We start from the raw sequence: 12,842 nt of genomic DNA, 5'->3' as shown, positions 1-12,842 counted from the left end.
CACAGTGTGTGTGTGCAGTGTGCACAGTGTGCACAGTGTGTGCAGTGTGCACAGTGTGTGCACAGTGTGTGCAGTGTGTGCAGTGTGTGTAGTGTGTGCAGTGTGTGTAGTCTGTGCAGTGTGTGCAGTGTGCACAGTGTGTGTGTGCAGTGTGTGTAGTGTGCACAGTGTGTGCAGTGTGTGTAGTGTGTGTAGTGTGTGCAGTGTGTGCAGTGTGCGCAGTGTGTGCAGTGTGCAGTGTGTGCACAGTGTGTGCACAGTGTGTGCAGTGTGTGCACAGTGTGTGCAGTGTGTGTAGTGTGTGCAGTGTGCAGTGTGTGCACAGTGTGTGCAGTGTGCAGTGTGTGCAGTGTGTGCAGTGTGTGTGCAGTGTGTGTGCAGTGTGCACAGAGTGTGTAGTGTGTGCAGTGTGTGCAGTGTGTGTAGTGTGCACAGTGTGTGCAGTGTGTGTAGTGTGTGCAGTGTGTGCAGTGTGCACAGTGTGTGTGTGCAGTGTGCACAGTGTGCACAATGTGTAGTAGTAGTGTGTGCAGTGAGTGTAGTCTGTGCAGTGTGTGCAGTGTGCACAGTGTGTGTGTGCAGTGTGTGTAGTGTGTGCAGTGTGTGCAGTGTGCGCAGTGTGTGTAGTGTGCAGTGTGTGCAGTGTGCAGTGTGTGCACAGTGTGTGCACAGTGTGTGCAGTGTGTGCACAGTGTGTGCAGTGTGTGTAGTGGTGGTGGTGGTAGTGGTAGTAGTGGTGGTGGTGGTGGTAGTGATGGTAGTGGTGGTGGTAGTAGTGGTGGTAGTGGTGGTGGTAGTGGCGGTAGTAGTGGTGGTAGTGGTGTTAGTGGTGGTGGTAGTGGTGGTAGTGATGGTGGTGGTGGTAGTGGTGGTAGTGGTGGTGGTAGTGGTAGTAGTGGTGGTGGTGGTAGTGGTGGTAGTGATGGTGATGGTGGTAGTGGTGGTAGTGGTACTGGTGGTGGTGGTAGTGGTGGTAGTGGTGGTAGTAGTGGTGGTGGTAGTGATGGTAGTGGTGGTGGTGGTGGTAGTGGTGGTAGTGGTGGTGGTGGTAGTGATGGTGGTGGTGGTAGTGCTGGTGGTGGTGGTGGTAGTAGTGGTGGTGGTAGTAGTGGTGGTGGTAGTGGTGGTAGTGGTGGTGGTAGTGGTGGTAGTGGTGGTAGTGGTGGTGGTAGTAGTGGTGATGGTGGTGGTGGTAGTGGTGGTGGTAGTGGTGGTGGTAGTGGTGGTAGTGGTGGTAGTGATGGTAGTGGTGGTGGTAGTGGTGGTAGTGGTGGTGGTAGTGGTGGTGGTAGTGGTGGTAGTGGTGGTGGTAGTGGTGGTGGTGGTAGTGGTGGTGGTAGTGGTGGTAGTGGTGGTAGTGATGGTAGTGGTGGTGGTAGTGGTGGTGGTAGTGGTGGTAGTGGTGGTGGTGGTAGTGGTGGTGGTGGTGGCGGTAGTGGTGGTGGTGGTAGTGGTGGTAATGGTGGTAGTGGTGGTAGTAGTGGTGGTGGTAGTAGTGATGGTAGTGGTGGTGGTGGTAGTGGTGGTAATGGTGGTGGTAGTGGTAGTGGTGGTAGTGGTGGTGGTAGTGGTGGTGGTGGTAGTGGTGGTAGTGGTGGTGGTGGTGGTAGTGGTGGTGGTAGTGGTGGTGGTAGTGGTGGTAGTGGTGGTGGTAGTTGTGGTAGTGGTGGTGGTGGTAGTGGTGGTGGTAGTGGTGGTGGTGGTAGCGGTGGTAGTGGTGGTGGTAGTGGTGGTGGTAGTGGTGGTAGTGGTGGTAGTAGTGCTGGTGGCTGAGGCAGTGCTGAGGTCTCAATGCTGCCGATGCTGCGCGCGTCTCTCCCTGCAGGAGCCAGCCCCTGTCCAGACGCACGCGGCTCCTCTACCCTGTAGCCTCCTTCGAGCGCTGTCCCGACGCCAGTTAACGGGACACCCGCTGGGGAAAGGCGCGGGGCGCGCGTGGGCTCGTGGGTCGTGGGACGCGTGGGTGTGGGACGCGTGGTCGTGGGACGCGTGGGTCTTGGGACGCGTGGGTCTTGGGACGCGTGGGTGTGGGACGCGTGGGTGTGGGACGCACAGTGTGTGCACAGTGTGTGCAGTGTGCCCAGTGTGTGCAGTGTGTGCAGTGTATGTGCAGTCTGTGTGCAGTGTGCAGTGTGCACAGAGTGTGCAGTGTGTGCAGTGTGTGCAGTGTGTGTAGTGTGCACAGTCTGTGCAGTGTGTGTAGTGTGTGCAGTGTGTGTAGTGTGTGTAGTGTGTGCAGTGTGTGCAGTGTGCACAGTGTGTGTGTGCAGTGTGCACAGTGTGCACAGTGTGTACAGTGTGTGCACAGTGTGTGCAGTGTGTGTAGTGTGTGCAGTGTGTGTAGTCTGTGCGGTGTGTGCAGTGTGCACAGTGTGTGTGTGCAGTGTGTGTAGTGTGCACAGTGTTTGCAGTGTGTGTAGTGTGTGTAGTGTGCGCAGTGTGTGTAGTGTGCAGTGTGTGCAGTGTGCTGTGTGTGCAGTGTGTGCACAGTGTGTGCAGTGTGTGCACAGTGTGTGCAGTGTGTGCAGTGTGCAGTGTGCACAGAGTGTGCAGTGTGTGCAGTGTGTGCAGTGTGTGTAGTGTGCACAGTCTGTGCAGTGTGTGTAGTGTGTGCAGTGTGTGTAGTGTGTGTAGTGTGTGCAGTGTGTGCAGTGTGCACAGTGTGTGTGTGCAGTGTGCACAGTGTGCACAGTGTGTACAGTGTGTGCACAGTGTGTGCAGTGTGTGTAGTGTGTGCAGTGTGTGTAGTCTGTGCGGTGTGTGCAGTGTGCACAGTGTGTGTGTGCAGTGTGTGTAGTGTGCACAGTGTTTGCAGTGTGTGTAGTGTGTGTAGTGTGCGCAGTGTGTGTAGTGTGCAGTGTGTGCAGTGTGCTGTGTGTGCAGTGTGTGCACAGTGTGTGCAGTGTGTGCACAGTGTGTGCAGTGTGTGTAGTGTGTGCAGTGTGCAGTGTGTGCACAGTGTGTGCAGTGTGCACAGTGTGTGCAGTGTGTGCAGTGTGTGTGTGCAGTGTGTGTGCAGTGTGCACAGAGTGTGTAGTGTGTGCAGTGTGCACAGAGTGTGTAGTGTGTGCAGTGTGCACAGTGTGCGCAGTGAGCGCAGTGTGCACAGTGTGTGTAGTGTCGCAGTGTGCGCAGTGTGTGCAGTGTGTGCAGTGTGCACAGTGTGTGTAGTGAGCGCAGTGTGGGCACAGTTGCGCAGTGTGTGCAGTGTGTGCAGTAACCGCAGTGTGCGCAGTGTGCACAGTGTGTGTAGTGTGCGCAGTGTGCGCAGTGTGCACAGTGTGTGTAGTGTGCGCAGTGTGTGCACAGTTGGCGCAGTGTGTGTTTGCAGTGGCGCAGTGTGTGCAGGGTGTGCGGTGTGAAGTGTGTGCACAGTTTCGCAGTGAGTGCAGTGTGCGCAGTGTGCACAGTGTGCACAGTGTGCAGTGTGTGCAGTGTGTGCAGTGTGTGCACAGTGTGTGTAGTGAGCGCAGTGTGTGCACAGTTGCGCAGTGTGTGCAGTGTGTGCAGTATGCGCAGTGTGCGCAGTGTGCACAGTGTGTGTAGTATGCGCAGTGTGCGCAGTGTGCACAGTGTGTGTAGTGTTCGCAGTGTGTGCACAGTTGGCGCAGTGTGTGCAGTGTGTGCAGTGTGCGCAGTGTGCACAGTGTGCACAGTGTGTGTAGTATGCGCAGTGTGTGCACAGTTGGCGCAGTGTGTGCAGTGTGTGCAGTGTGCGCAGTGTGCACAGTGTGCACAGTGTGTGTAGTATGCAGTGTGTGCAGTGTGCAGTGTGTGCACAGTGTGTGCAGTGTGCAGTGTGTGCACAGTGTGTGCAGTGTGCACAGTGTGTGCAGTGTGCAATGTGCACAGTGTGTGCAAGGGAGTGCATTGTGCACAAGGACGAGCAATTCTCAAGAGAGAAGTTGTCAATCTTCGCTGGCGGCCTCGTGCACTCTGAGCCAGCCGTGCACCAGCGTGCTCCCAGCAGCAGGCGCACGCCACGCGTCGGTGTCCGCAGCAGCAGCGCGGGGCATCGCCGCCGTCCTCGAGTGGTGCCCAGCACCGCGGCTGCCCGCGCCGTCACACACCCCCCCGCCACCCGTCCGCTGCAGCGCCGCAACCCTCAGGGAAGTCGCGCGAATGTGGGAGGAAACAACCAAAGTCGCCCCCTTCCCATTCACCGGGAGCTCAGTAGCGTCCCTCGCCATCGCTCGAAGTTACTCCAAGCCCTTCTGGACGCATGCGCGCGACCTTCGACGATGCGAGTTCAACCCCCGATGAAGGTCGGAGAGCTGCATGGAGTTCAACAGAACTCGCAGACACCGCCTCGTTGTGACTCAACGCAAAAGATCCCGGGGTTTCACCTCCCACGAAGCTCACGGTCCACCCCCAACCGCATCCACTGCTGCACAAACCATGGCCGTAGATGCGGATTCCTGATGCACAAATGGAAAATGTAAAAAAAAAACTCTCCAGTAGCAGCAGCAGTACGGGACTGTGGTGGCCATCCAGAACAGACCGTGCCGCGTGTAACGACGCAATGCACAAGTAGGGAGGAGACATCACAGCGATGATGCTACTCCACTCAGCGACTCCTGATGCGGTGATCTGCTGGCTCGACCGCCTGCACGTGAGATCGTGGTGGCGTGGCTCTGCATCGACACCAGCAGCTGCACGGAAGAAGAAGACCGTGCTACCGTTTTGCCATGTTTACCTAGTTACCATGTTTACCACGTTACCACGGTTACCATGTTTAACGTGTTTACCGTGTTACCACGTTACTATGTTTACCTAGTTACCGTGTTTACCACGTTACCACGGTTACCATGTTACCATATATTACCGTGTTTAGCAAGTTACCTTGTTTACCATGTTACCATGAATTACCATGTTTACCTAGTTATCATATTTACCACATTACCATGTTTACCGTCTTACCACGTTACCATGGTTACCATGTTTATCACGTTACCATGTTTTACGGTGTTAACCACGTTACCATGTTCACCATGTTACCGTGTTTACCGTGTTGCCATGTTTACCGTGTTGCCATGTTTACCGGACCCGGTGACCATTTGAGGTTGAGTCGACCTAGGGAAGGCCCGGGACCGGTTCTTGTATTCGTCGCCGGTGGTGGTCTCCGTGAGTGGGAGTCGAACAGGGGCTGCCGGGTCCGTGGTGCAGCGCGGTGCTGAACCGCCACACTCCGCATGGCAGCTGTGCATGGAGCTGATTCCACCGCTCTCATTACGCGCGGAGTGCTCGCCGCAAATGAACCCCCATCACGCAGCACAAACCTCCATCACGCAGCACAAACCCCCATCACGCAGCACAAACCCCTATCACGCAGCACAAACCCCCATCACGCAGCACAAACCTCCCATCACGCAGCACAAACCTCCATCACGCAGCACAAACCCCCATCACGCAGCACAAACCACCATCACGCAGCACAAACCCCCATCACGCAGCACAAACCCCCATCACGCAGCACAAACCCCCATCACGCAGCACAAACCCCCATCACGCAGCACAAACCACCATCACGCAGCACAAACCACCATCACGCAGCACAAACCACCATCACGCGAACTCCATTCATCCTCACAGCAGCAGCCTTTTGGCGAAACATCGAACAGAGTCGGCGGTCACCGCATCGCGCGCTTTCAGATGCGCTTCTGCGGCCGTCTGGAACGCTCCCCCTTCCGATGTTGGGAAGCCACTGGAGCTGTGCACTTTTAAATAATCGTCGAGATTGAAAACTCACTTCTTTAGAATTTATGTTTGTGTTTAGTTAGTTGTCCTTCCCCCGGACCTCATATTAGCACGGTTGGCTACGTACGGTGCAAAAGAGGCTCAGCATACACACATACAGTACATACCTGCTTGGAACAACTATCACCCTGCGCTCTAACACCCCCACGCTCTAACACTCACGCGCACTTGTACCATATTGTGTTTGATGCATGTACATTGTGTGTGTGTGCTGCATGCGTAATGTGTGTGTGATGCATGTACGTTGTGTGTGTACAATGCATGCGTGATGTGTGTGTGATGCTTCATGTTGTGTGTACGATGCGTGTGTTTAGCTGACACTGTAGTATACCCGCGGCTCTGCCCGCGGTTACCGCTGGGCTCCTTGGTTGCACTCTTAGCTTCAAGTTCATTCCCCGGGGTAACAGCGGCAGCAGAAATCGCACACCATGAAGCACGCGCGTGTTCGTGAGCGCGCGTTGTTCGTGAGCGCGCGTTGTTCGTGAGCGCGCATTGTTCGTGAGCGCGCATTGTTCGCGAGGACGTGCGAACGAGTTCCAACGCTGACCGAGTCGACCATTATCCGCTACTGCTCAGAGGAATTAGCGCCGCTCTCCTCCGGGTCCTCCCCGCGCTGCGCCAGGCCCATTATAACAACACGCGGTGGCTTGGTGTCACCATGGGCTCTCTCTCACGCGCACACGAAACACAAAATCCCCTCCCCGTGTAACCTACGCCATGATGTTAGGGCAAAAGCTGTTAGCGCAGCACTTGAAGCGGTGGGTGGCGCGCACCACGCCCGGCCCCCTTTGTCTCCCTAGTGGCGATGATTACGCACCGCACCAGATACTCATTTGAGGCTGAGTCGACCTAGGGGAGGGCCAGATAATCGTCACTGGTGTTGGCCGTGAGCGGAAATTGAACTCGGGTTCGTAGCGCAATAGCTGCTACACTTACCGCTCCCTCCATGCACCTCCTTTGTCTGCCACTCTGGTACCAGCCTCACCCGCCCGCCATCGTCCCATCTAGCCATGACGTCTCCTCCTGCCCGAGCGCACTTTCCCGAACAACGCCTGTGATTTGCGTTTCCACGCTAATCCACGCGTTCCTCTTGTAAGCGGCTCAGCTATTCATAGCACGTGACTCTCTCCAACCATGGACCGTATGACCGGCCACGTCTCTGATCCTTCTCTTCCATTAGCTGGTCGTAGAGCCATGGCAAGGAGTCGGTTAAGTCGCGGGCACACTCCGTGCTCTGGGATTTAAGAGGGCGCCTCTCAATCGCCACCGTTACAACACCCGCAGCGGAATGTTTCTAGCGTGTATATGTGCAAACCATTAGACGAATTCTTTCACTCAGCGCGCGTGTTACCTCATTAGCGTTGCACAGGCCAAGAATGCGCTCGACCTCGTCCGAACTGGGAAGCTAAGCAGTTTGAGCCTGCCTAGCGCTCTCCAGATTATTGCCATGGCTCAGCTCAAGCAGCCCGCCCCGATCGCTTCTCTTCTCCTGAGATGTTAACTATCTCGCCTGGTATACACGGGGTCGTGTGTTCGAGCCGGACCCTGACGCCTGCTGCTGTATATTTGTAGTGTGAATGTCTCTCTCTCTCTCTTTCCCCGTGGTCGCGTGGATTGTTTTGTCTGCGGGTCCTCCGGTTTTTTTCGCTCCACATTGAGAATCAACTTCACGCGTTTCGGGTATTTGGCTGCCAGAATTTTACAAAAGATGATAAGCCACTTCGTTGAGCCATTATTTGTGGCCATGTCGTTTCTGAAAAAGAGCGATACAGCTCTAAACAAAAACTAAACACATGTTTTTATTTTAAGAGCTAAGCCCTACGACACTGCCGAGCTCTTTGCCAGAAGCGACCTGGTTATCACAAATGATGGCATATCACGTGGAGATTTATAGCAGCAGCCAAACACTCCAAACGCGTGACGTTCATTCTAAATGTGGAGGGGGAAAACAGGAGGACCCGGAGAAAAATCCACGCGACCACGGAGAGAGAAAAAAAGACACCGTAAACTCCAAGTATACAGCGGGACTTACCTGGTCAAATAAAACAAAATGCAGCCTGGGCACTGGACTCGAGTTGCGCTCGGCCCCCGCCCCCGTTCGTGCGTCTGTCACCGCCGGCTGCGACTCGTTGCGCAGCCGTCGTGAGCGGGGAGCGTCGGAGCGATTCACACGACGCCGCACTGCTAACCCGGCGACCCGAGTTCGATTCCCGCTTAAAGGCCAACACCAGAGGCGATGATCTGAACCGGTTCTGTGCCTCCCCCTAGGTCGGCGCAGCCTCAAATGAGTACCTGGTGCAGTGTGTAAACATTGCCACTGGGAAGACAAATGCGGCCGGGCGTGGTGCTGGCCACCCACCCCCTCGGTGTGCCATGCCGGCCTTCATCGGTGCTTGCAAACAGAACGTGCCCCAACAGTCTTCTAAGGCTACAAGGGGGGTCTTTGTGTTTTCTCACAGCGCGATCTTTACACGGGGACATCTAATCATCCATGTGCGTATCATCTTCTTCCTGTAGTTGGACTTCACGTGCAAATAGAGAAGTTGCTTCAAACTCGTACGGCTGCAGATTGTTCAACACGAACAATCCTGGCACACGAGTCCCAGTGGCGTAGCGAGCGTGGGGGCAGGGAAGGCAGGGGTACCTTCCCCATCCCCCCCCCCCCCGTGGCCAAAGCTACGAATTTGGGCCCCCATGACCACCACCATGAGATTTGTTTTCAAACTGCTGTGGCAGAAAAGCAACAACTTATTTAAGACGCCGTCTAAATTATTTTGTTTTTACGAATGCTTTCACATAGAACTCTGTTTCTGGGATAGTTATTCCATTAGATACGCGTCAATTATATTGCAAAAGAGGTAATGACGGAACTGGAGTGGCTGCATTTTGCGAAGTCGGAGCGCCCCTACAGCGTTACATGTTCGAGACCGTGAGCTTAACGACGACGCGATGAGGCAAGAGGAGCCGCGATGTGTAACAGCCTCAATGTGTGACCGTGCGAGACAAATCAAATATTGGGGCCGCACTTGACCAATCTCCGCATCCCCTGAGCTGATAGTGCAGCCACTGCGCCACTGCACGAGTCACCTAAGTGTCGCGGACTCTTCTTCTGCGGAAGGATCTCATTTCGAAGGCAGTGATTCTCCTTTCCGCGTCGCCTCGACCAAGAGTCCGTGACTCGGTCGGGTGGAGCGAGCGGCTCGCAGACGGAAGGGTTGCGAGTTCAAACCCGAGATGGGGCTTCACTACGCACATCATCTCTCCGGAGTCGATACAAAAAAAAAGAAGTGCCGCTTTGTCGATAAATCTAACGAATATGCTCGCCCCCGTCGTAAGAATGTGGAAGTTCCATCACTGGCTCGGGGCTGTAAACGGGCCATGTGCGCCGACTCACTGCTCGCTTGAGCCGGGTGAATCACTCTTCTTGCGCGCGCGAGTGCGTAGCTTGGCGCCGCGGACGATGCCGCTGCCGCCGCAGCCGCCGACGCCGCTGACGCCGCGTGCTTTGACCCTGGCGCAGGGCTCCCGCTGCCGGGGCTGTTCGCGCACCCGGGGGAGCTGCCCGGGCGGCAGTGCCGGCGCCGGAAAGCCCGCACCGTCTTCTCCGACTCGCAGCTCTCGGGCCTGGAGAAGCGCTTCGAGGTGCAGCGCTACCTCTCCACGCCCGAGCGCGTCGAGCTCGCGGCCGCCCTCAGCCTCTCCGAGACCCAGGTGGGCGCCGCCGCCGCCGCTCCCCGCTCACCATCGCGATTCATCACCGTCATCATCATCGTCACCGTCATCATCATCATCACCGTCAAGATAATCGTCACCATCACCTTCATCATCACCGTCATCATCAACAACGTCACCATCATCATCACCGCTATAATCTTCATCGCCACCGTCATCGCTACCGTCATCATCATCATCACCATCATCATCGTCACCATCATCATTATCACCATCATAATTAGCGTCATCGTTATCAACGTCATCATCACCACCATCATCATCATCATCACCTTCATCATCACCGTCATTATTACCGTCATCATTATCATCACCGTCATCACCATCAGCAGCAGCCGTGGTCAATCCACTGCTGGATGAAGGCGTCCCCCCAAGCCGGAGACGTCTCTCACACCGCGGGGTGCAATGCTGTGTAATACATTTTTGTCCGTGCTCCGATCCGCGTGTAATGCGATTCCAAGCGATACCCAGCCAGGGGAGGCAGAGCCTCACTTGGCAAACTCCAATGAAAATAGCTGTTACGAAAAGTAAAAAAAAAGTTTTAAAAATATCATTTTTACACTGATCTGTATTATAAATGTCATTTATGTACGATTCCAATAATTTTTATAGTAAAAATCGCCAAATTTGCGGAGCTCCGCTGCAGATACAGGAAAATACGAGAGGTGAGGCAGCGACGAGCTCAGCCTCCCCTATGATTGCGCAACCCCTCAGTAACTGGATGGAGCGCGGGCAATAAGTGCGTGCCTGTTACTATCTCAGTATGTCACCAATGTAATGTTTGTAGACCCCTTCATTTCATGTCCTCGCCTTCCATACTCCAGGTAACTTATTTCACGTATGTGTATACAGATATTTAGGCTCGCTGGTCCCGTCATGAAACTGCAATGAAAAAGCACCAGGGGAGGCAGCTATCACATCTGCCTCACCGAGGGGGTGTGTCTAATACGCCCGCTCCGTGAGGCCACGCCCCCCGTGAGGCCACGCCCCCCTCCGTGTGGGAATCTGGCTCTGACACGAGCCAGTGCCTCCCCAGCCATTTACCTCACCGCACGTCGCTGTACCCAGCAAAGCGTCTCCCTCTCCCACAGCCAGGGGGTCGCCACCCTGCGGCTCCGGAGCCGCATGTGGCTCTTTAAGGACTGACTCGTGGCGTTATTCACGTGCATTGCGGCTCTTGGAATATTGAAATACATTCGAAAAGAAGTTACTCTTCTTGCTTTTGTGATTGCCTACCCCTGCCCATAGCGATTTGTCTCACACTTTGGTTTTTGTTCAAATTTATTTGTTCGTTAATGAGCCACTTCCAGCGATCCAGGATGGAACAATCCACCTGCGCACGAGCTGGATTGTATCGCTCCGTCTCCTCTGTCCGACGACATCCACACGACCCAAACAGCAGGCGTGCCGCGGAGCTGCGATGCTACAACGCGTGTGGCACAATTCATCTGTGTGTAGGTCGGCCCCACAGCAGGAAGGACCTGAGTTCCATTCCCGATTCGGGTGCCTCTCTGCATTGATGTATTGACTCCCCCTGTTCTGCATGGGTTTCCTCTGGGTTCTCCAGTTTCCTCCCATAGCAAAAAAAAAACCATTGGCAAAATATCAAAGAAGTGACTTATCATTACGTTTAAATGTATAGCAGCCAAATACTAAATGCGTGATTTTGATTCTAAATGTGGAGGGAAAAATTGGAGGAAGACCCGGAGAAAAATCCACGACACCACTGGGAGAAAGAGAGAACACGGAAATTCCCAAAATACAGCAGGCGTCAGGGTCGGGGTTGAACTGACAACCTCCTGCATACCAGGCGAGGTAGTTAACATCTCGCCACCGGGAGTGAGACATTCACACTCCAAATGATTAACAGGCGTCAGCGTCGGGCTGTAACCCACGACTTCGTGTATGCCAGGCGAGACTGGGTGGAATGCTGTACCGGTGTTCTCCGGCAGGTGAAGACCTGGTTCCAAAATCGGCGCATGAAGCACAAGAAGCAGATGAGGAAAGGCTCCGACGAGAAGGGCAGCAAGGAGGAGGCGGCGGCCGAAGGCAGCAGCCCCGAGCCGAGCGGCAGAGACGGCGCTGCCCCGGGCAGGGCCGAGGACGACGGCTCGCGGCTCGCGTCGGGAGCCGCGCAGAGCGAGAGGGGACCTCGGAAAGAACAGGGGGCGGAGGATGATGATGACGAGGATGAGGAGATCGAGATCGTCGAAGATGGAGAGTTCTATTCGCTACAGCATCATCCGCCCGTCCAGGGCAGTCACTAGCGCTGCTGACCGCTTGACTGCCCCGTGCAGGGGAGCCCCGCAGCCGCGTTCCACACAGCCACGGGGAAGCGGCTCGTTCTAGCAGAGATTGTCTTGACACGTCGGCTTTCGCGACCAACATCATCCATAATAGAGGTTTACAATCTGAGGTGGTAAATGTTGTTGCTTGGCTCTCCAACACACCGGTGTGCTGTACTAATAACGAATTGGCACGTTCTCTTTACTTGACAAACCTTACTAATTGGCTGTGTCGGGTGGTGGCGGGTTTAACGACACATTTATATATTTACGTGACCTAACCCCAAAAAAACTGTATTATAGAGATTGTTTTGCTTTAGTTCTAATATATTTTAACGTTATAGTTCTGCTTTGTATAACCATTGTAGTATATGGAGGCATTGTTAGTATTTATATTCTATGTGCGCGCGCGTGTGTGTGTTGTACGTTATAGGGAGCGGTGGCACAGCGATTAGCGCACTGCGCCTACGAACCTGGCGACTCTAGTTCGATTCCCGCTCACAGCCAGCATCACTGGCGATTATTTGAACGAATCCTGGGTCTCCCCTAGGTCGACTCGGCCTCAAATAAGTACCTGGTCCGGTGTGTAAAAGTCAGCACTGGGAAAAGAAAGGCGGCCGTGCGTATTACTGACCACCCACCCCCTCGTGCGCCGTGCCGGCCTTCATAGGTGCTCGCTAACAGCACTTGCTCCAACAGTCTCTTAAGGCTACACGGAGGACCTTTGTCTTTATACATGGATCTACCCGCTCCGTGTGTGGGGCGCTCGGTGGCACTTGCAGCTGAGTTTCTTGAGCGCTTGGAATGGTGGCTGGGAGAGCTTCGTGAGTCTGTGAGCATTCCTTCCACCCACACGAAACCATCATCACCAGTCATCAGCAGTCATCATTATTAACCTGTGAGTTTCATCGTGGTAACAATAGTCATGATAATTAAGCGTATTTGCTATTTTGCCGCTGTTGTTATTCTAGCGCACGGCGATCATCACGCAGCAAGGGCGCTGCTGTGTCTCACAAACACAGCCTGTGGCAGTTCCACAGTAGGGGGCGATGTTTATGCTGTGTGGTC

The 12,842-nt window shown here is 54.6% G+C and overlaps 1 protein-coding gene across 1 annotated transcript; it reads left to right on the top strand.

Annotated features, from left to right (window-relative positions):
* Nucleotides 1–8,674: 8,674 nt before the first annotated feature.
* BSX (brain specific homeobox) lies at nt 8,675–12,346 on the top strand. The gene is made up of 3 exons (XM_061550784.1): nt 8,675–8,686; nt 9,202–9,468; nt 11,442–12,346. The coding sequence occupies exons 1-3, from the start codon at nt 8,675–8,677 to the stop codon at nt 11,754–11,756; spliced, it is 594 nt and encodes a 197-aa protein (XP_061406768.1). The 3' UTR covers nt 11,757–12,346.
* The last annotated feature ends 496 nt before the right edge of the window (nt 12,347–12,842 follow it).

Source organism: Lethenteron reissneri, chromosome 13, assembly GCF_015708825.2.
Source record: "Lethenteron reissneri isolate LAM-NWPU_2019-01 chromosome 13, ASM1570882v1, whole genome shotgun sequence".
Taxonomy (NCBI): domain Eukaryota; kingdom Metazoa; phylum Chordata; class Hyperoartia; order Petromyzontiformes; family Petromyzontidae; genus Lethenteron; species Lethenteron reissneri.
Note: the sequence above shows the minus strand (reverse complement) of the source record. Positions and strands in the feature narration are given on the sequence as shown.

Coding starts and splice junctions, on each gene's coding strand:
- BSX (XM_061550784.1), top strand. Junction 9,469..11,441: donor TCAGCCTCTCCGAGACCCAG/GTGGGCGCCGCC, acceptor GTTCTCCGGCAG/GTGAAGACCTGGTTCCAAAA.